General features: G+C 42.5%; 1 protein-coding gene across 1 annotated transcript in view; it reads right to left on the reverse strand.

Moving 5' to 3' along the window:
- Positions 1–6924: 6924 nt before the first annotated feature.
- Positions 6925–23099, reverse strand: part of TENT5D (terminal nucleotidyltransferase 5D) — a 57210-nt gene continuing 41035 nt past the window's right edge. Inside the window, exon 3 of the mRNA XM_078685919.1 lies at positions 6925–8888. Within this exon, the coding sequence (XP_078542045.1) occupies positions 7695–8870 (1176 nt within the window). The 5' untranslated portion in view covers positions 8871–8888 and the 3' untranslated portion in view covers positions 6925–7694. The remainder of the gene's footprint in view (positions 8889–23099) is intronic.

Consider the following 23099-nt stretch of genomic DNA (forward strand, 5'->3'; position numbering starts at 1 on the left):
AGAGCATATTTCACAACACTGAGATAAAAAATGTCTGCACAATTTAAGAAAATGGGAGCGCACACCTGTATCAATTTGTGTAAAATTACTTTTCAAGAGCTGATTCACAAATGTTTTAGTAAAGGTCAGAATGTGTTTAATCATGAACAGGTGTCTAAGATTGGTGAAGCTTTCTGTCTTTTAGGAAATGTACAGAATTTCGCACAAGTACGAGTGAAAAAGACATAAAAACAGCAATATAAAGAATAGCTGCTTTGTACATCATTTTCTCTAAAAAAAGAATCTGTGTCTTGGAGGAGAAACACCTTCTACTGAACCCCATAAACTGTGACATGTCCACTTCATGTTTTTTGTACCGCTTTGTTTGCCATAAGTTGGCAGGGTATGCTCAGACGTGAGTCCCTTGCTCACTTTGTCACTGGATTCAAGCAAGCCTGGCTGAAGACGGCTGAAATGTCATGACACCGGTCCTAGGAAGCTTGTTTCCGATCCAGGGAAGGCATGGCTTGGCAGTTCGGGCTGGACTGTTCCCATGAGGCACAGGGTCAGACTGATTTGCATATGGCCATGTCTGAACTGGGGTGGCAGATTGGGCTAAAGAACGGTGATGGATTAAACCCAGAATTGTTGACTGGGTGTGAGTGTTTGATTGGTTCAGATGCTCCATCCATCACCACCCCCTTTTTTACCGCTTTGTTTGCCATAAGTTGGCAGGGTATGCTCAGACGTGAGTCCCTTGCTCACTTTGCCACTGCATTCAAGCAAGCCTGGCTGAAGACGGCTGAAATGCCAGAAACCGGTCCTAGGACGCTTGTTTCCGGTCCAGGGAAGGCATGGCTTGGCAGTTCGGGCTGGACTGTTCCCATGAGGCACAGGGTCAGACTGATTTGCATAGGGACATGTCTGAACTGGGGTGGGAGAGTGGGCTAAAGAACGGCGGTGATGGATTAAACCCAGGTCTGTTGACTGGGTGTGAGTGTTTGATTGGTTCAGATGCTCCGTCCATCACCACCCCCTTTTGTACCGCTTTGTTCGCCATAAGTTGGCAGGGTATGCTCAGACGTGAGTCCCTTGCTCACTTTGCCACTGGATTCAACCAAGCCTGGCTGAAGACGGCTGAAATGCCAGAAACCGGTCTTAGGAAGCTTGTTTCCATTCCAGGGAAGGCATGGCTTGGCAGTTCGGGCTGGACTGTTCCGATGAGGAACAGGGTCAGACTGATTTGCATATGGCCATGTCTGAACTGGGGTGGCAGAGTGGGCTAAAGAACGGTGATGGATTAAACCCAGAATTGTTGACTGGGTGTGAGTGTTTGATTGGTTCAGATGCTCCGTCCATCACCACCCCCTTTTGTACCGCTTTGTTTGCCATATAGTTGGCAGGGTATGCTCAGACGTGAGTCCCTTGCTCACTTTGCCACTTGATTCAAGCAAGCCTGGCTGAAGACGGCTGAAATGCCAGAAACCGGTCCTAGGACGCTTGTTTCCGGTCCAGGGAAGGCATGGCTTGGCAGTTCGGGCTGGACTGTTCCCATGAGGCACAGGGTCAGACTGATTTGCATAGGGACATGTCTGAACTGGGGTGGCAGAGTGGGCTAAAGAACGGTGATGGATTAAACCCAGATCTGTTGGCTGGGTGTGAGTGTTTGATTGGTTCAGATGCTCCGTTCATCACCACCCCCTTTTGTACCGCTTTGTTCGCCATAAGTTGGCAGGGTATGCTCAGACGTGAGTCCCTTGCTCACTTTGCCACTGGATTCAAGCAAGCCTGGCTGAAGACGGCTGAAATGCCAGAAACCGGTCCTAGGAAGCTTGTTTCCGGTCCAGGGAAGGCATAGCTTGGCAGTTCGGGCTGGATCGTTCCCATGAGGCACAGGGTCAGACTGATTTGCATATGACCATGTCTGAACTGGGGTGGCAGAGTGGGCTAAAGAACGGTGATGGATTAAACCCAGATTTGTTGACTGGGTGTGAGTGTTTGATTGGTTCAGATGCTCCGTCCATCACCAACCCCTTTTTTCCCACCCTTGATACCTCAGACTTTTGGAGGAAAATGTTGCGTTTTTCCTTACTAGAAGTGACCAGAAAAGTGTTTGAGAATGCACACAACACTCCAAGTTTCTGTGTGAACCACGTTTTTTATGACCACCCGCGAACACCTTCTATTTCCCACTCAAAATCTCCAAATTCAAGTACAGAAAATCTGCCATACTGAGGATTTTTCCCAGTCAGATTTCATTAGCAGGTGTTAGTGTTAGTCCCTGTACTGCATGATTAGGTAAAAAACTCTCTGTGAATGTCCCCCCTCACCCCGTCCCCAGATTGTCAATTTAGCTGACTGAGTGAATTTACGTTGGTGAAAAGAGATTGTGAATTAGGCCATCTTCATCACATCAGCCTATTTTATTTCACTATCTTTTTCATTTAAGTTCAAACCTCGACATAACTGTATGGCCTATATCATTTAAAACAATATTAAAGCTATTCTCACAATCTATCTAGAGTGGATCAGAATGGCGAGTTTAGTTAAAAAAACGTGTTAAATAGTTTCCTGTTGTGTAGTAAAGACATTATTCCCATCGAGTAGGTTTATTGTCATGTCGTGGTAGATATACAGCACCTTCAAACATCAACGGAATGCCAAGGTTTATTTTAGGTAAGGTGCAAGTGATTTCCTGAAAACACAAAATACACCGTGACAAGTATCAGGTATAAAGGGTGCTTCGGATATGAACTTAAAAATCAAATGTTGTGCACATATTTAACATAATTTAACTATAGGCAGTTATCATACAGTATCCTTCCTAACCAAAACATCAAATAAACAGTGGTAAGAGACAAAAGCTGCATCACTACTATTTAGCTTACTAAAGTTTATTTTTTATAATTTTAGTACATGTACCCTAACTAGGACAATATAACTAACACACAAGAACATACTGATAAAAAGACAAGGGCTCCACATGACATGATTTATGCTACCTTTCAATTCTAAAGCCATCTACAGTGCAGCATTTGATTTCACCAGATTGTTCAGTTATTATTAACTGCATTTTTCTTGAGCCTGAGATATATTGAGAAACATATTTAAAGGACTTAAAACGTAAGGCGATTCTCAAAACCATTCTTGGCCCTTTGCTTTGTTATTCTTCTCTCTTATATCATACTCTGTTCTTGCTGTTACTTTTTCTTTTCTAGTGAAGGGAATTTTTTAACACTAGACAGTGAATATTAGGGCAAACTGTTTTTCAAAATATTATTTTCGTTCTTTCAGCTTCTTTTTGTCTTTTATCTAATACTCTTTATTCTACTGTACTTAGGTACCAATTACAACATCGGCTAATTTATTATTCCAACTCCACTTGTTGAGTGGAGTCAAATCATATTTAGCGTTCAGTCAAAAATGATTTCCATGAAAAACCGTTTAAAGTGCATTTCAATCTTTTTCTTCCAAAAAAGTGTCCTCACAAAACATTTTTATGTAAAAACGTTAAATATCCTGATTCAATTCTCCCAATAGACCAAAACAATGTACTTCATTAAACCCAGAAGCATGTTTTTGTTCAACATAGCCTGAAGGGTACTGATGCTTTCAACACATTTAAGATATCTGGGCACAACAGTTATAGCTGGAGAGAATCTACTCTCAGGCAGGGGGCTCTGGAGCAGCAGGAGACAGAAAAAGATCAATTGAGTCATTTATTAAATTGGTTTAAAAACACCATACCTAAGCAAATGTCTTAAAATGGAGCAGTAGACTTCTGTCAGTTAGCGGTAGAGGGCCAAACACATAATAGACACTACAATAATGGGCCTCACAGCCAACATGTAAGGTGTGCTTAAAATAGCATTAACAGTATCAGACTACAGGAGGTAGCCCATATACCCTAAGGAGACTAGGGCAAACATCTTTAACATACAACAATGTCTCAAAAGGGTGTAAGTTGGAGGTCAATTATAAATAGCACAAAACAAGGGAGACAAGATTCTTTGCAATGTAATTTATATTAGTTTATTTACATATTTGACATATGAAACTGAATATGTCAAATATGTAAATGCACTAATACAATTTATGTTACAAAGAATCTTGTCTACCTGTTTTTTCCCCTTCTTGATTTATTCCTCAGCAAGTAATTGTGCTATTTATAATTGAGCTCCAATCTACACCCTTTTAAAATAGCCTAAGGCATAGTCCATCTAACATTTGCTCTAGATTACACACCATAAAGCAGAAAAGTTGTGTGGTGAATCAGATAGGTAATACAAACAAGGGCTAGTTAATATTAAATTAGCCTTATTATACACTGTAGGGATCCCTCATCATACATTTCATTGTTAATCTGACATGAACAAAGAATACTATCATATTCTGCGTTATGTCATGAATGGACACCAACTGTCTTCACTTATTGAGTAGATTTCCAACACCTTCAACATACAATTTAAAATGAAACACTGAATAGTCCAGTTACATTCCATACTCACAACTATAAATCACTGAGTCGCATTGACACATTAAACGATGTACGTGTGAAAATACATTTGCAATACAAATGGTGTTAAACACGAATACACCTTTTGCTTATGAAAAGAATGCCATGTTTTCTAGAAGAACCAGCTTTTTCATGTAATATTTAGCTGTTGCAACCAAAAATGCCATGTAAACAGAACACATTTTAACTGACTTGAGATGTAAGGATGCACAGTAATTCCCCCTTTGAATCACACTGGCATTATATGACAAAATGCTCTGTAATACTAAAGTGCCCCAAGGGAGCAAAAAGGTCTTAGGTATTACATGTTTCATAATGTAGGCTACGTAAAAATGTGAACAAACAAAACAACCTCTTTACCATCTGCGCCTTAAAGGTACTATGGACTAATGAGTAGGTAGATAAGGATGGGCTGATTAACAAAACTATTTAGTTTCACTTGTGTGTGCACAAATTTGCATTTTTGTGTGCATGACTTATAAAAGGCAAAAAAGTACTTGTGGTGCATATACGTGCATGCATACCAATGGGAGCATACATGGAGCCCCTTGAATATTTGCATGTAAGGGGGTTAGGCCAGTGGCTGGTCTTCTTAAGGAAAATGCATACCCAATTCACAAAAAACACATGTTTGCACCTTGCAGGTTGAGCCTAGTGCAGATGAATCCCCAAATCAAATAGGGGTTATTTCTGATCCATGTGTACAATGACACCCATCAAAAAGCAGTCCTTGAGTCCAGCTAATCTCTGAACAGACATGTGCATTAAAGGTGCTCTCATTCCATTGCAGCTGGAGTCGACAGCGTCAACCAGCTGGGTTTAAAAATTCCCAATCTAAAGAGGTTACATTTCATATGTTTATATAAACACTGTTCTCCAAAATACTTCTGTACTTCCTTATGTAGGGGTAGAAATATTTGTCTCCCTCTTTGTGACTCCAAAGACTGAAGCCCTGGAGCTAGGATTTAACCCCTAAACCTGCTACCACACTAAATGCAGAGCTAACTGAATGAGAAAGAGCCAGACACATAACTCGATACATTAGCAGTACGGGCCTGGCAGCACTTGTCCTGTCTGGCCAGGCCGGCCCCACCACATTGTACGGATGTACGACATTACAACGCATGCTTTTACATCGCATGCTTTTACAACGCGAGTTTTACAACGCATACCATTACAACGCATAGCGCTTTGGGGTGCTGGATAGTGAATAGTTTAATTTACTATTCCAACTCCAGTCCCCGTGGACACTAGGGAAGGTGTTGGACAGTAAATTAAACTTATTCCCTATCCTAGAGCGCCCCCCAGCGCAATGCGTTGTAATGGTTTGCGTTGTAAAAGCTGCGATGTAAAAGCATTGCGTGGTAAAAGTTGCGTTGTAAGTGATGTTTCCCCATTGTACAGGTCTCATACGTGAATATAGGGCATGTGCAATTTCGGTCTCGAGATTACTTCGGCCATTGCACACAATGGACAGTATATTTGCACACAATGTTTTCGAAAACCGTAGAATATTTAGATATGATACCAATTTCAAACATGAATCATAGCTTTAGTGTGGCAGCTGACGCAATGAGGCACTTGTGTGAAATATTTACCAATTCATCTTTGGTAAAAAAAAAATTATCATAATAAATAAAATAAAAATGCTTGTTTTTATGATTATCAGAAAGAACACTCACTCTCCATCAGAGACATGAACATGCAAAAGACGCTTTTCATTATAACTGAAGCCAGATGCGATTAAAGCACGTTTGTTTCCAATCTGTTCACTAAAATTGACCCATGGCACTATAATTAATTTACTTTGCTCTATTCGAAAGCACCAAATATTTCATAAGTGTTCTGCTGTGCTATTATTGGTGCATCTCAACTGAATGTTGTCTTTAATACTAGTTGCCAAGGCTTCTCAAACTCTGTTGGCCTTACCAAATATTGTTATCTGAACAGGTGCTGCTCACAACACATTGGAGTTCTGAGGCAATGCTTTCTTCTAGCGGCCACCCCGTGTGCACAAGTCTTCTACCAGTTATCCCTGAACTTTTTGAAGATCTATGCAATGTAAATGCTTTAATTCTTAAAAACAGTCAAGAAACTTCTTTTGCAAAAGTAAGTAGGCTTAATGGATCAATAACATCTGAAGGTGAATTGCACCGATTGCACAGGTGAAAAGAAATACCTTCTGAGCTGTTATAAAAATGGCATTTTGTATCAAACGGTTAGTCCAAATGAAAATTGCACTGGCTCGAATTCAGTCTATGTAATCCGAAGTAGCTGGTGTAAATTGTATCTGAGGCCTATCATGATCGGCTCTTTTGTCGGAGTGCGGAGCCGAGCACCTGTTTATATAAAGTGAATTCATTTTGCTCGATTTTTCTGTTAGTGTTTTATTTTCAGATGGCGGAGTTCAAAAAGAGTGGCCAAGGTTTGCCTCTTTCTGAGCAATGCTGTCTGAAATTTAAGCACTAACTCGGAGAATTTACTTCACTTTACACCCAGGTCATAAAACAGGAGCTGCTCCTGTGCACTCTAAAAGCGATTTACCACATCATTTGTTGTCTTGTTTATTTAGGCAGAAATATTAGATTGTGCAATTTTTTGTGAATGAAATCGAATACATCGTTTCTGAAGATCTTTTCTGTGATTCAAGAAAATTTCTGTTGACTGCACAGTGTTGCTAAGAATGTTTTTTCAAACTGTGTACAGTTAAAAACGAAATGCACTAATTCGAGATTTTAAAAAAAGGGAGGGAACAATCTAATGTTTTTTTCTTACACGGAATTCATCTTCTGACATACCACCCTTCCTCCATTGAATAAAGAACTAATGGTATTACATCAGAAAAGAAAATAACTGTTTCTGGTAATTGACTGTATTAATGCCTTCAGCATTACAATTACACATTACATTTCAGATCAAAAGAGTATTCTGTAAAAAGCCGTTACAGTGCAGTTGTGTGAAATGAAAAACTACCTAAAATACCATATCTCTAGCAAAGTCTAACAGTATCAATTAAAGGGCAATTATTTCTTAGATGGGCCTCCGTTGTTTACATGATCTACTGAATGGTGATTTTAAAGAAAGACTCGATTAAAGATTTGGCAATATTCACAAAAATTAAGTTCTTGAACAACAGTGAAATTGCCAAAACCTGCTTCTCTGGGGTTTTTATTTGAGCTGTTCACAATGCCCTCTGCTCCTACACTAGCCCACTCTGCATATGGATGTGAATTGGGTATGGCTGGAAGAAAAATGCTGGCTGTCCTTGAGCAATGTAGTAATTGCTGAAGTTACTGTCACTGACATATGGAGCAGGCTGGTAGTAACATGTGACATTAGTTGTGTTAGGGATGATGTTTTGCTCTCCAAGTACTTTTAAAGCCAAAATTGTGATCATGTTCAAAGACTGCCTTCGCTCGTGACCCATGAGACACACAGTGCTCTCGTTTACTACTCCACGCAAAGTCATCAGGTAGTCATACTTGCTCGTCTCTTCACCAATGAAATGGTTCCGTAGATAAGACTCAATCTTTCTCTGCTGCTCGTTTACATCCGGGAAATCAATGAAGAATCTGGAGCACATGTAACGCTCCAAAGATTTGATTTCAGTGGCACATGCCGGCTTGAAGTCTCGAACAAGAAGATTGCTGTACTTCAGAAGGCCCCCACCTCTGATTTCTTCAGGATTTCTTGTTGCAATGAGTTTGTATCTCAGATGGTCCATTGCTTCCTTGAAGTCCCCATACATGCTTTCTGCAACAATTGTAGGGTGGGAATCCTTTGTCAATGAACTGTCTTTGTCCCTGTAAATGGCTAGCATTGGGTCCAGTACTATCTGAAAGGAGTCTACACTAAATTCAAATTGTCGTCTAAGAGATTTGACAAATTTCAGTTCCACATTTTTCCCACTGTTGTTTGACAAAGAAATGAGGCTCCATCGGTCATGATCAGTGGAAACTTTAACCATCTTTTGAACATACGCTTCTTTCATGGTGAGAGCAGTGATCTTATCCTTATTGACACACTTTGGCAAAAAATCTAGAAGACAATCCAAAACAATCTCCTTAACAATCTGAAACTCATGCTCTCCTGGGAGCTCAACCCCAAAGATGATGTCAAGATCTTTACAGCTCGTTCCATTTTGTTTTACAAGAATGTGACTAGCAGTTGAGCCATTCAATCGGATGTCACGAACGTGGATTTTCTTTTGTAAGAGCTGTTCCTTAACAACATGAATAATATCCTTTGGCTTTACTTCCAAGGTTGGAAAGTTGCCTCGTCCATGAATGGGAATTACTTCAGTTAACACTTGATCCAAAATCCTAATTTGATCCCATGTGAGATTACTGAATCTGCAATTTGAACTTTCAGTCATTGTGAATCAGCCGGTTTCCTGTACAATTCAAAAAATGGGGAAAACATTAGATCAAGATGCATGCATACAATTTCGTATAACAAAAAACATTTCTGAGAACACTTGCATAATAAAATATTGATCAAGGCAATTAATTTACAGGTTAAAATCAGACTTTTAGAGAGACTGTGCCTTCTGAAATAAACCTGGTGTTGGACCAGACCTCTCTGCAAGGCCACCTCAGATTTTTGCTTTCCTTTGCTGAACCCATCTTTGACGCCACTTTTTCCCTGCTAATCAGTGGTAAAGTGCTTGTCCTGCTCTTCTAAACGTGGTAAAATTGGCCTACACCTTATTGCTACATTTAATTTACTTGTATGTCTCTGGTAAATGGTACAACAAGTATCCAGGGTCTGTCAATTAAATGCTACAAGTGAACTGCTGCACTCATTATGCCACCCACTAAAGTAGCCCAGTAAAACATGTCTACGGACTGGCACTGCAGCCTGTAGTGTAGTTTTAAACTGCCATTTCAACCTGGCAAAATAGATATTTTGCAGGACTAAACCTTCCTTTTTATAATTTATCAGTGACCCAAAGGTATTCCCTGAGCATTTGCTTTTGTAGTTTTATTTATATATCAACCCGAAGGTATTGTAACACTTTACATGAGCAACAGTTACATTACACAAGGTCACACCATTTTTTTTCTTTTAGGCACAGAGAGATTAAGTGATATGCCCAAAATCACAAGTTGTTGAGCCGACAGAAAGACTCAAACGTGATTCCCCAGTTTCAAAGTCCACAGTTCTGTCCATAAAGCCACATCCTCTTCCCACCCATTCATAGGGTAGGGCACGTGGTATTTAAAAGGTAGGACATGTGTATTTAAGTTTATATGTCTTGACAGAGAAAAACTCAAAAAGTTGTTTTTACTGCTGTAAGGCTATCTCTTCCATAGACTAACACTGGGTTACCTTATTACACTCAATAGCTTTGCAACATTTAGAGAAAAGCTTCTTCCACTCATTTGAATTGTAATGCAAAGCCCTCTTTAATGGTTAAGTCAGATTTTAAGTTACTATTCTGAAAATGTAACTTTTAGAACGTTGGTATTTTTCTGCCTAAATCAAATATGCCATTCAGCCAGTGTCCAGCTTCACATGACTGTGAATGGCTTTCCTGGGGTGTGTTGTGTATTCCCTCCAGACATAAGGACAAAAGAGCGTGGGGCAGGGTGTTCCTCCCCCAAGCAGGATGCACAGGGGGTTCTCCTCAGCCCTTCCTGAGAGATTTCACTGTCCCTAATATGCAGTAGAGAAAAAGAAGTAACAAAAAACTAAAAGATCTTTTTGTCAAGAAACAATGAATATAAAAAAGTGACCAATTTGCTACTACAGTGTCCTAGAATACCTGTAAAATCACAAAAAGGCCAAATTATATTATTTTTGCTTTTAGAACAGAAGTACATTTTTACCAGATTACATCTTTGGCAAAACCTACCTACAGGAGTGTCTAGAGTTACATTTCAACCTTAATTAATATGATTTCTAAATGTGTGTCTGAGAGATTGAACAAAATCCTTAAAGATGAACAATCATGCCTTTGAAATAAATATAATTGTCTCATCCAATATCTATTTAAGTAAGCTAGACATACAGACACAATGCTAATAATGCGGAATCAAGAGAGAGAGAGAGGACCAGAAAGCTAGTCCTTATCCCCGGGGTAATATGTGTATTAATCAAAAAGAGACTAGCTCATATTTACTTTAGATTATAGAAAACAAGAAGACTCTGGTATGTTTCGTCATGGAGTGGGAACACCTGGTGAGTGTGTTCAAAAAGCCCTCACCCACCAACCTAGTTGGTGGCATGCTTCATCATCGGGCCCACCCAGTAGCACCTAGCGTGCTCCGGGTGTGCTTCAACGCCTGATTACAGCGGAGCTGGTATTTTGCTGAGTGTGCAGTGAAGATAGTTAAGAAAGTGATGTTAAAACGGCTAGGCGGGGGTCCCAGTACCCGAGGGTAAAATTAGACTTTAATACCTGGGCCTCCGTCAGCGGTTAAAAATAAGGCTAGGAGATGTAAGAGGCGAGTTACGACCTCTCACATCCAATGGGTCAACATGTTTCAGCCAGTGCCTTATGACTAAGCTGGCTTTCTTCAGGACCTAGATAAAAAGGGTGAGTGTAAATAAACAAACTAGTGGGAGTGTGGTTTAGACTATGTGTCTACACGCCCTAAAGTGTATCTATGTGTGAGAGGGGGATTCCCTTCTCAAGACCACCTGTACATATAACATGTAAGGACAAAAGACAAAACATACAAGGAAAAAATAGAGTCATTTGGATGTACAAAGTCGTGCATATCTGATTGCCGTCACTATAGCGGTTTCATGTGGGCTATAGGCGACTTTAGTGTGATGATATTGGTGGTACCATCATGGTGAGAATCGCACTGGTAACTCGAGGGTGAAGTGATTAAAAGACCGGAAAAACATAGTGCATTTGTGTAGAGCGGCGCATGAGGGCACTCTTACGCTAGTTTTTGCTCAGTCTGACCTCAAGGTTGGGAGGTGGCAAGGGCTTGACCCTGAGGGGACAAACGTTTACCATACTGATTAGGGAGACCTGTAGGGGAGAAAAAGAGCGCTTACCAGGAGTCGTGGTGGTTGTATCTCATACTCACAGCTTTTCTGGGCAGAGCCTGCTCTGGACCTGTAGTGCCTCCTTCGCATACCGGTGAGGAGTGGCCGTTTTCCGGGTCTTAAATAGTCCGGTTAATTGAATAACCTAGGGCACCTGCAGGTTTGGGAGGCAATAGTAGAAAGACTCTGGTGTCCGAGTCATAGTGCCTGACGAGGGTGTGGGCGCATGGTGAGCGCGTGCGCAGTAGCGTTCAGACGCGCTAGAGTGCCTGCCTCGCTGTGGGCGTTTCCCAAGCGGGGAACTAGTGCGCGATATGCGCGCATGCGCAGTATGCCCGGTATGGTCTGCGCATGTGTTCGGTTGTAGTGTCACAGCCGCGCATGCGCTATAGTCGCGCCAGGAGTTCTCAGAGTCCCAAATGGTCATGGGACATTCAGGGTGTCGATAATATTATTGTGAGGGTGATTTAGAAGGGGGGGGTTTGTTTGTCGTGGGACAATCTGTACTTTTCTCTGGGGCAACGACAGTGTATAATTCTAGTATGAGCGAACCACAGAGCGAGAGAGCGGCCCACAGTAATGTCGTATGGGGGCATGGGGGTCACTCACTGGTGGGTCAATGAATTCCAAGGGATGGCATCGTTCAATCCCTGGGTGGCTGTGGAAAGGCGATAGATCCATCGTTGTTCTGCATGCAGCAATCTTTTGTCATTGTCCACGGTGCCTTCAGGGACTTGCTCTATGACCGTCCAAGTTAGGTCATTGGGTGTGTGACCTTGAGTGATAAAATGGTTGGTCATTCTGCTGATGTTCTTTTTACATCTTATGGTACTCCGGTGTTCTGTTATTCGTGTCTTTATTTTACGTGTGGTCATTCCAACGTACCGGAGTCCACATGTACATGTAATAAGGTAGACAAGGTTGCGAGAGTTACAGTTTGTGTGGCTACGTTGGGTCCACACCTTGTTAGGCTCCAGGTCCAGAGTTTTGGTATGAGTGGTGAGGTGGCACACACTACAGTCATTGCAGGGGTAATGCCCGGTGACCTTCGGGAGGCCCCATATGTTCAGGAGGGTGTTGGTAGCAGGTAGGGGTGGTGGTCTAGGGCGGGTACTGACCAGGCGGTCTTTGAGATTGTTGCATCGCTTGTATGCGAATCTGGGGATGTCCCATTTCCTCTGTCCCGAATTGATTATTTTCCAGTGCTTCCTTATGATTTTTGACACCTCATTTGATGCTGTGTTATAGGTCGTGACACAGGTGATTGGTTGAGTGTCTTGGTCTTTGGTGACAGTCTCAAGGAGGGCATCCAGGTTCTGGTTTCTCGCCCTCTTTTGGGTTTTGTTGATGATGGACTTTGGGTAACCACGTTGTTCCAACTTGGTGGCCAATTCTGCAGACTGTTTTTTATAGTCAGAGATGTTGGTGCAGTTTCTGCGTATGCGCAGAAATTGTCCGTAAGGCAAGTTCTCTCTGAGTGGGCGGGGGTGGAAGCTAGTGAAGTCAAGTAATGAGTTCCTCGCTGTTGGTTTGTAATAAGTTGTCGTGATCAGGGTGCCATCCTTGACTGTAATGTCCAGGTCTAGGAAAGGGAGATGGTTGTTACTTGCCGTGCTGGTGAATTTGAGGTAGGGGTCCCTGCTGTTTAGCCAGGTCATAAAGTTGTCCAGGTCAGAGTGGGAACCCTGCCAGACCACCAGGATATCATCTATATACCTGCGCCAGTTCAGGATACGGTTGAAGTAGGGGTTGGTGTCCGTCGCTATGTGACACTCTTCAAAGTGGTGGACGTATAGTCCCGCTACGCTGGGAGCGAAGACACTGCCCATAGACGTCCCATTAGTTTGTAGGTAGAGGGTGCCATCACACTCAAAGTAGTTCTCTTTGAGTGCCAGGGTGGCACAGGCCAGTACGAAGGCCCTGGGGGTGTGGTATTCCCAATTTGTTGCCATGAGGATGTCATGGAGTACTTTGAGGGTGGCATCTTGTGGGAGGCTGGTGTACAGACTCTCCACGTCCAGTCCTACCAGTAGTTGTGTGGCAGGGTTGAATTCTTTGTTGTTTAAGACTTGTAGGAGGTGCTTGGTGTCTTTGATGTACGTCGGTGTCGACTGCACTAGGGGATTTAAGAAAAAGTCACAGTAGCGTGACAGTGGTTCCAGTAGGGAATTGATGCCCGACACAATGGGTCTGCCAGGAGGGGGGGTTACCCCTTTGTGTACTTTGGGTACAGTGTAAAAGTATGGAATCCTGGTATTCTGGGGGCAGAGATAGTCTGCTTCCTGTTTTGAAATGTGTTCAGCATCTGCTGCTTGTTTGACTAACGTATGGATCGTATTCCGTAATTCATTTGTTGGATCATGTTCCAGACGTCGATAATTCCTGTTGTCGCTCAGCAATCTGCGACACTCCATGTCATAGTCTTGCTTGTCTTGGAGGATGATGCCTCCTCCTTTGTCCGCCGGTTTGATAATGATCAAAGGATTATCTTGTAGGCGTTGTAGGGTCTTCTTGTCAACCCAGGATAGATTGTTGAAGTGGTTAGTAGGGTTTAATCTCTCTACATCGTTGTACACAGCATGTTCAAATGTCATGATTTCGGGGGGAATGGCAGAGGGTGGTGGTACAAACGTGGATTTTGGTCGGAGTCCTGTGACATTGGGGTTGTCATGGACTGGTTCTATTTCAGGGATCGGTTTTTCAAAGAAAGACTTCAGTTTTAGTTTCCTGAAGAATTGTGCCAGTTCCACGTGTAGTTTAAATGTATCAAGTCTCGTTGTTGGAACAAACGATAAGCCTTTTTCAAGTATTGATTGCTCTTTGGAGGTCAGGGGTGTGCTGGACAAGTTGAAAACCAGTGAGGGTTGGTCGTGTGGTCTCATTGTTTGCTGGTTCCCGGGGTTGCCTCTTTCGTTTTCTGGCGTGTGTTCGCACTGACCGGGTTCTCCTCTCCGCCCCAGTGTACTTGTTGTTGTTGTGGGTTTGTTCTTCTTCTGCCCCGTGCTCCTCTGCCCCGTCCTAAAAAAGGAATGTGTGGTCCCTGGTTGCCAGCAAATAAGGGCATGGGCCCGGGAGGGTACATGGGCGGGAAGCCAAAGTAGGGGTTTTGTATGGGGCCAAAATTAGGTGGGAAACCGTGGAATTGTCCCGGTTGTCCTCCTTGCCAATTGTTCTGCCAGCGTTGTCCACGTCTGCCGCCTCCGCCCCGTTTCGTCGAGCCATTGCTGGAGCCACTGGAGACAGAGCTGTCATCCCCTGAAGTGTTAGACATGCTGGTATTCTTGTTCTGAGGGGTGTAGTCTTCTTCTGAGTATGGGTAGACTTTGGCGTAACTGAATTTTTTCAGATCTTTGTCGAATTTCTTTATTTTGGCCTGTGTCAGGTAGTCTTTATACTCATTAATATCTTTGTTCTGATCGTCCAATTTCTTTTTGTAAGCGGTTATGGTGGCTTTGAAGTGACTTTCCGTGGCTTGGATTTCCACTAGAAAGGCTTCTGAGAGGCGTTTTGCTGTTTTTATGATAAGGATCATCCAGTCCCTGGTGCAGTGCCAGGCGATCTGGGCCCAATCCTTCCTGAAGGTAGGGTCGTCAAGGAAGATCCTGGGAGCATTGGTTACTAGAAGTCCCCTAGGTGCCGTGTTCGTTCTCAGGTATTGTGTCAAGATTGTCCCATGAAGAATAGTACGTATCCTGTTGCGCTTTTTTCCGGTTAAGCTCTCCCAATCAGTTGTTTGTGCGATGGTGCTGGCGATATTGAAGTCAGCTTGGAACGATGGGTCAGACAGAATATCTGCCACATCGCTTTCGTCAAATGTCAGACCATGGTTTTCTGCCATGGCGCTAAAAAGACTCTTGCAGCTGTGCGCTGCCGTATAATGCGGAATCAAGAGAGAGAGAGAGGACCAGAAAGCTAGTCCTTATCCCCGGGGTAATATGTGTATTAATCAAAAAGAGACTAGCTCATATTTACTTTAGATTATAGAAAACAAGAAGACTCTGGTATGTTTCGTCATGGAGTGGGAACACCTGGTGAGTGTGTTCAAAAAGCCCTCACCCACCAACCTAGTTGGTGGCATGCTTCATGCACCGCTATAGTGACGGCAATCAGATATGCACGACTTTGTACATCCAAATGACTCTATTTTTTCCTTGTATGTTTTGTCTTTTGTCCTTACATGTTATATGTACAGGTGGTCTTGAGAAGGGAATCCCCCTCTCACACATAGATACACTTTAGGGCGTGTAGACACATAGTCTAAACCACACTCCCACTAGTTTGTTTATTTACACTCACCCTTTTTATCTAGGTCCTGAAGAAAGCCAGCTTAGTCATAAGGCACTGGCTGAAACATGTTGACCCATTGGATGTGAGAGGTCGTAACTCGCCTCTTACATCTCCTAGCCTTATTTTTAACCGCTGACGGAGGCCCAGGTATTAAAGTCTAATTTTACCCTCGGGTACTGGGACCCCCGCCTAGCCGTTTTAACATCACTTTCTTAACTATCTTCACTGCACACTCAGCAAAATACCAGCTCCGCTGTAATCAGGAGTTGAAGCACACCCGGAGCACGCTAGGTGCTACTGGGTGGGCCCGATGATGAAGCATGCCACCAACTAGGTTGGTGGGTGAGGGCTTTTTGAACACACTCACCAGGTGTTCCCACTCCATGACGAAACATACCAGAGTCTTCTTGTTTTCTATAATCTAAAGTAAATATGAGCTAGTCTCTTTTTGATTAATACACAATGCTAATAATGTTATTATTGTTTTACTTTTATTGGACCTAATAAAATCGCGAAAACAAATGATGATGTAATTTGCTTTATGGAATTCCATCTTAAAATTTTAATATTATTTCTTAAGAGAACATGTTTTCACAGTCACGTGTAGAAAAGTAAATAAAGGAATAGTTCATTTTCCATGTGATTGATATACCACAAATAACCTAAATTAAAAATATGAATAACTCAATCAAGCATAATTACTGGGTTTATGTAATTAACCTCAATCCTAATGATGGTAGTTCAACATTTTTATTTTGGTAACAAACAAGAACAGAAACTGATCCACATCTAGTGGAACTTTATTCATGTAGGCAAATAGGGAAACTGCAATCACTTGAACAAAATCATATAGCGACTTGGGAAACAATCACTCTGAAAGCATAAAAGTATAGCCCACACCCTGGAATCTACTATGTTTCCTCTACCATGTCACCTTGAGAATGACAGGCATCATCTCCAGCCTCCAACTTGGAGCCCAAATTACTCAAAAAGAAAAGAAAAGTCTCTGAGGGGAGTCAGAACTTGTAGTTAAGTTTGCAGTTGATCACTAAAGGGAACTAAATGGTCTGCCTCCACAGTGGCATGGAGAAGACAACCATGTGGCATGAGTTCACCGAGTGAACGCACTGTGGATGAAGGCATACACAGTGGGGGATTTAAAGTGCAAATGACATAATTAAAGAAGGAAGGTGAATATTATTCCTGTCGATGGACCCGAATACAACTTTCATCTCCATCCGTCCACAAAGCAAGCACATGTGGCACCACATGTGATACACTATATCTCGCATATTGGTACATATCAAGCAACGGATGCCTTCATATATCAATGAAGAGTTGTATTTGTTTTGTGTTCAGGAATCATCTGTGTCCTAAAGTTAATGAGCAACACACCTTATTTTTGCCTCTATAGCCTCACAAATATTCAAGTAACAACTTTAGTTTCCTTTACCTTCAAGCATCTGGGAACAAACAGCCTGATGATTATCCCATTCCATTAATAGGCAGAGGATGGCATGACGTTCTGGGAAGAAGTGATCCTCTTGCAAGCTCCCATCTCTGTGGCTTAGAGGAAGAATAATTTATTGGCTGGAAGACAATTCCTATACCACCTCATTGCCTGCTAAGAGTCTTCTTTCGTGGGTTCTGCTCCAGATTGCAATGCCTCAGGCATCAGCTTAGAAGCTAAAGATGCTCGTCGCGGCTATGCAGGACTCACCTACAATACCTTATCAGCTTACAGATGCCTCAGTTTCCTTTCCTGATCCATTAGTCCACCCTGGTGCAACTCTGGTGTTCTCTTCATTTTCTCAAGGAGAGCAAACCCTCAGTGAGCAGGGAAGCCATCTGGCAAAGTGAGACAGCCACACATGCGAGGGAGATTGACATGGGCAAATAATGTCCTCCGACAGAATCAATTTTCACCAGCAGTCTTCATTTCGGGTATATAGTAATGAAATGGGAGGCCATACAGACGTTTGCCTCTCCCATGGAAGACCTCCTAAGGTTGATGGAGAGACAGATTTGGGTTCTGGTAAATTTAGACTAAAGCCTCCAGGTCATTTCAAACTTTTACAAGGAATATCTTGGTTGTTGAGGATGAAGGATGTGTGGTACCATGCCATATTTCTGGAGCTCTAACAGGCTAACCACATAGGTCAAGAGACAAGGCCAAGTCAAGCAACTGGATATCAACAAACACTTGCAGGGCCCAACCCCTTCCAACCCACCTGGTCCCCCAATAAACCAGCTACCCAACTTGATCTTCAACTCAATGCAGACCTACTACAGTATAGTCAAGGATGCAAATAAACCCTCTCTTCTCTTTTACGTGTGCAAACATAAACCACCATCCCCATGGTGACCTCACCCTAGAATTACTGCCACATTCTCACAAAACACTCCCAACTTCTGTATTCACCCATCCCAAAACAGAATACGTATATGAAAAACATATCTAGTGAAATATTTTGAACAAATACTAGTTGGACCTACTTCCACCTGTGTGCCTAGAACTGAAGTTGAGTGTATGTGAATAATGTCAAAGATTGTGTTTGAGAGCCTAGATATTGTGCCATTAACCCTTAGGTCAACACACTCACAGCAATCTACAGGCTTATACATACTTTAAACAGAGCCACAACACATTCAAGTAAGTTTTAAAACAGAAAGTTTATAAAAAAAAATTTAAAGATGCAGCATAGGTTCTGGGGATGGCAGGAACATGATAGCTGTCTTCGTCCTTCTCAAGTTCAGGGAAGTAGGGTCAACTTTGAGGTAGTTAGGCAACAGAAAACACACATTAGGAACATCAGGGACAAAGTCTACATGCATGGTCCAGTGGGGAACATAAGGAGAATGTGCAGAACAATAGTCCAACATAATGTTCTAAAGTCCCACAGTAATTTCCAAACCCCAATTGAAAAGTTAGACAAGCTCTACATAAAACCAAAGTCCGTCCTTCAACCCACATGCTGCTTCTGAACTGCTGTACTGGGCTGAAGACAAATGTTTCTGGCCATCCTCAGGGTCTGATAGAGAAACCACTTGGAGCTCACCCTACAACTTATGCATTGTGGACTGCGTGGCAGGATGTGGCACCTCCTTAGCAATATCATACAAGGAGTCGTTTTGAGGCGAGGGTGGGACGCAATGGGGCTAACAAACACAGCATCGGGTCTGGGTGGGTTTCAGCACACGTGGAATTGACTGCACTAGTCAATCTGCATGGCTTGGTGGGCTTTGATAGCTACCTCTACTAGTTTCCACCCATCAAGGGAGGGGTAAACAGAAAGAACAACAAATAAAGCGCTTAAGAAACACTTGAAATGTTTCTTACAAGATAGCCAGAGGTTTTGGGTCGATATTTTGTGGCTAGCAGAGCTTGATCATAACAAAGTGATTTTTTTTTACCAAATCGTTTGCTACATATGGATTTCGTTTCAGGTGCTTACCCATCTTGCAGCCCTGAATTAACAGGAACTGTTCTCTGCAATGGAGCAAGTGCAGCAGTTAGTGCGGAAAACCAGTAGCAGTATATGAATAAGACAGGAATGTATTTAAGTAGTTTGCTGACAGAAAACGGCAAGCAGGTCCTTGTTATCAAGTCGGGGGGCATCGGTATGGCTCTCCACTCGTCATTTTCATTGCAAACAAAAATACAGATTTCATCCAAAATTTGGGAGCCCTTTTAAAAGTCAAGAAGTACGTTAATCCAGTAGCCTATGAATTATTGTAAAGACCCTTCAAATTCATCCTGTCTTTCATACTTCGCTTTTGAAACCCCCAAAAGATTAAAAAAAAAAAAATTCAACCTCCTCCTATTAGAAGAAAAGGACACTGGGAATATGAAGTACATCCCATCAAGAACTCTCAGAAGATGGTGGTACTTAGTCTGAAGGAAAGGATACAGGACTTAGAATGATTCTCAAGAACCCGATTAATCGTGAACAATTTCCAACAAAACCACGCAAGAGGATGTAACATGAGTGTGCGATGGGTTGGGGGGGGGGTCAGACACAGCACCCCAACATTTGTTGCACAAGGGGCGGCCTCAGCATGTGCTTATCTCGGATTGATTCACAAAACCAAGGCCAGAATTATTCAAACATTTGAAACTTCAAGGAAGATTCTGTCATAAATTTTAATTGTACATCCAGTTGTTGAGGCGTAGGCAGAAAGATCTCTTAAATACTAACATTAGTTAGTGGGGAATAACTCTGTCAAATCTACAGCTGTGCTTATCACTCGTATGGCAACCAGCTAACTTCAAGAGTTCCACAGAGAGATCTTGCTAGTGGTATTCTGGTAGATACTCTACAAAGATGTCCTACTGTCCATACTTTCTCACTGATATCTTCCCAGCAGGGGTGTGGCACTTGCATTTTTCGGGTGTGTTGCATCCATCCTACACATTTTTCTACCTTCCTCTCTTTGGGACTGCAGACGTTTCAGGTGCTGAGGCATGTCAGAACCAATACTGAGGACTGGTTTTCAGAGCACATTACAGTTTATGGGCAGGAAACCAAGGAAATGTGCTATATGGCAAGATTAACATGACAGTTTATAGGATGGAAATCCGAGAATCATCTTTCTAGACCTATTACAAACATTCCCTTGACTCTCTCGTTAAACCCATGGCACATATGCATCAATTTCAAACCTGGTTCAAGATTACAGCCATAATAAGCACTGGTTTGTAATTGTCTGGAGACAGAAGTTCACCATGCTTATGTATCTGGTTAGTCTCCTCCTATTTAATCGTAAGGAAGGGGTAGATGTCTGGAACCAAAATACATTTTCTTGAGGTTTGTGAGGTTCAGGAAGTCATCTCCTTGCACATTAGGGATATTCCTACGTTTTCCTGTTCATGAATGCCATGCTTTGCACGGAAGTCACAAACTGGAATAATTAATGCCAGAATCCACACTTAAATAGGGACAGAGCTTCCCATGCTGTAATGTAAGCAGACATATGGTATATGGGATGCTGGTTAAGGTTTTCAGACAGTGGCCCAGTAGGAACTCCATTGTCAGAAACCCATCGTTTCTCCCAACTCAAAATGAGTTCGGGAACTGCAAGGTTGGAGGAATGGAGCATTTGCAGTGAATATACAGTGGGTGTTCTGTTTCCACACATCGTAAAATGAGGGTATTCTTGCTTCATTGCTGCACAATACACATAGGAGGTAACTTTGCCCATGAAGGGTGACCTGTCAGACTGTCAGGTAGAGTACCATGAGACCTCCCCATGCCTGATATGGATGCCACTGCCTTCTTTAAAGCCACTGGTATAGTGGTTGCAAAAGAGGCAAAACTGTTTTAAGAGCTGGTGCCATATTATTTTGATCCCGTCTGGGAAACTTTTTTGTTTGCCAAAAAACAAACCCAAACTGGGGGAGTTGTTTCAGAAAAAAACAAAAGCAAAGGCCTAGACACATTAGTAGTTTTCTCCCCGTGCTTGGGGGATATTTGCATAGTTTTCTGTTCAGGACTACCAGGCCATTCAAAGGTTTCCAGTTCTTAGCAATATCATGTTTTTTTCTCTGTTAATAATTTGCACATGAATGACAAATATAGAATGCAACTTTGTTTAATGTCATTTTTTCCCTGCAACTTGATAATCAAGTCGGCTTGAATATATACGAAGTACTTATACTGAAATGAATTCAGTCAAAATAATGATTGCAGAGTTTTAAATGAGGTTTCATGAAAATTGATAAACTTAATTTCTTGTTTATTATTACTGTTCAAAATTAAGTCAGGGTTCCGCAGAATATCAGGCTACTTTCCGCTAATTGTTGATTATAAAAGATTCAATAACGGGCGGATAATGTTACGAACGTTGGCAACAGATTGGTATGTTAAGTAAATTTGTAAAGTGCACTTGTCACCTGGGAGGATATGCATACACTAAGCAGATGAGTAGGAACAGGGAAGGTTGAAGAGCCAGGTCTTCAGCTTCTTGCACAATTCAAGAAGCGAGAATGAGACCCTGATGTGTTGGGGGAGCATGCGAGGGAAGGAGAGACAGGCTAAGCACAGTTGCCTGGTGGGCTGGTAGAGGACTAGATGTTGTTTGAGGTAGGAGGGTCCTATATTATGCAGTGCCTTGTATTTGTGGGTGAGAAGTTTGAAGTGGCAGTGTGTCTGGAGAGGGAACATGAGGAGTTTCCTGATGTGGGCTGTGTTGTGAGTGCGGTGTAGAAGGTCGAGGATGAGCCTGGTGGTGGTATTCTGAATGGCCTGGAGTCTGTAGAGGAGGTGGGTGGAGATTCCGGTATAGGGAGCGTTGCCATTGTTCACTCTGCTCGTGATGAGGGCTTGTGAGATGGTGTGTCTGGTGTTCTGGGGGATGCCACGTGAAGGTTTATTGCAGCATTGGTAGGATGTGGAAACAGGAGAAGGTAACGGCATTAACCTTTGATACCATGGTGAGTTTTTTGTCCAGGATGAGTCCTATGTTTCTGGCTTGTTCCATTGGAGCTGGTGAAGGGCCTAGCTTCATGGGTCACTAGGGGGAATCCTGAAGATCAGTACTTCCAGCTTGTCAGTGTTGAGCTTCAGGAAGTTCTCTCTCATCCAGTTTGCTACGATGATTATGCTGGTTGTCCGGATGGTGTCGTCTGTCAGGGAAAGGATTAGCGGTGTATCATCCACAATTGGAGGTGATGTTGATTCTGTGTGATCTGCTAATGTTTGCCTGAGGTGTCAAATATATCTTGAACAGGGTTGGACTGAATGACAATCCCTGTTGGACTTCACAGATGAGTTTCTTGGGTTCTGAGGTGTATGTTGGAAGTCTTAATCTCTGGATCCTGCCTGTGAGAAATGAGGTTGTCCTCTTCAGTGCTGGTCCTTGTATTCCTGCATGATGTAGTCTTTTCAAGAGGATGTGGTATGAAACAGTGTTGGAGGCCGCAAAGAGGTCGAGTAGGAGGTGTAATGTGAGTTCTCCTTTGTCGAGGGGTAAGGGAGAAGGGAACTTTGTGCTAGAAGACAGGGACAAGATCGTATATGCCGAACTGCTCCACCTACTTTTGCTGAAGGGAGGCTCATTCAGCCTTAAATTGCTGGGGACTTTTCAGCCTTTCTCCCAGCACGGACAAAAGAAAAGCAGACTATGCTGTTATACTGAACATTAACTTCATTGGTCGAAGAAGCAGGTATGAAAGTGTAAACCATCTTTGAAATTCAGTTAAGGCTTTTCTTTCGGTGCTGAGGTTAGCTTAGAAAGCCAAAGATATGAGGTTGGACTTAAAATAAAGCTCCACAGCCAACATGTTAGAATATTTTCTTCTGTTCTCATTACA

Source organism: Lissotriton helveticus, chromosome 4_1 (assembly GCF_964261635.1).
Source record: "Lissotriton helveticus chromosome 4_1, aLisHel1.1, whole genome shotgun sequence".
Taxonomy (NCBI): Eukaryota; Metazoa; Chordata; class Amphibia; order Caudata; family Salamandridae; genus Lissotriton; species Lissotriton helveticus.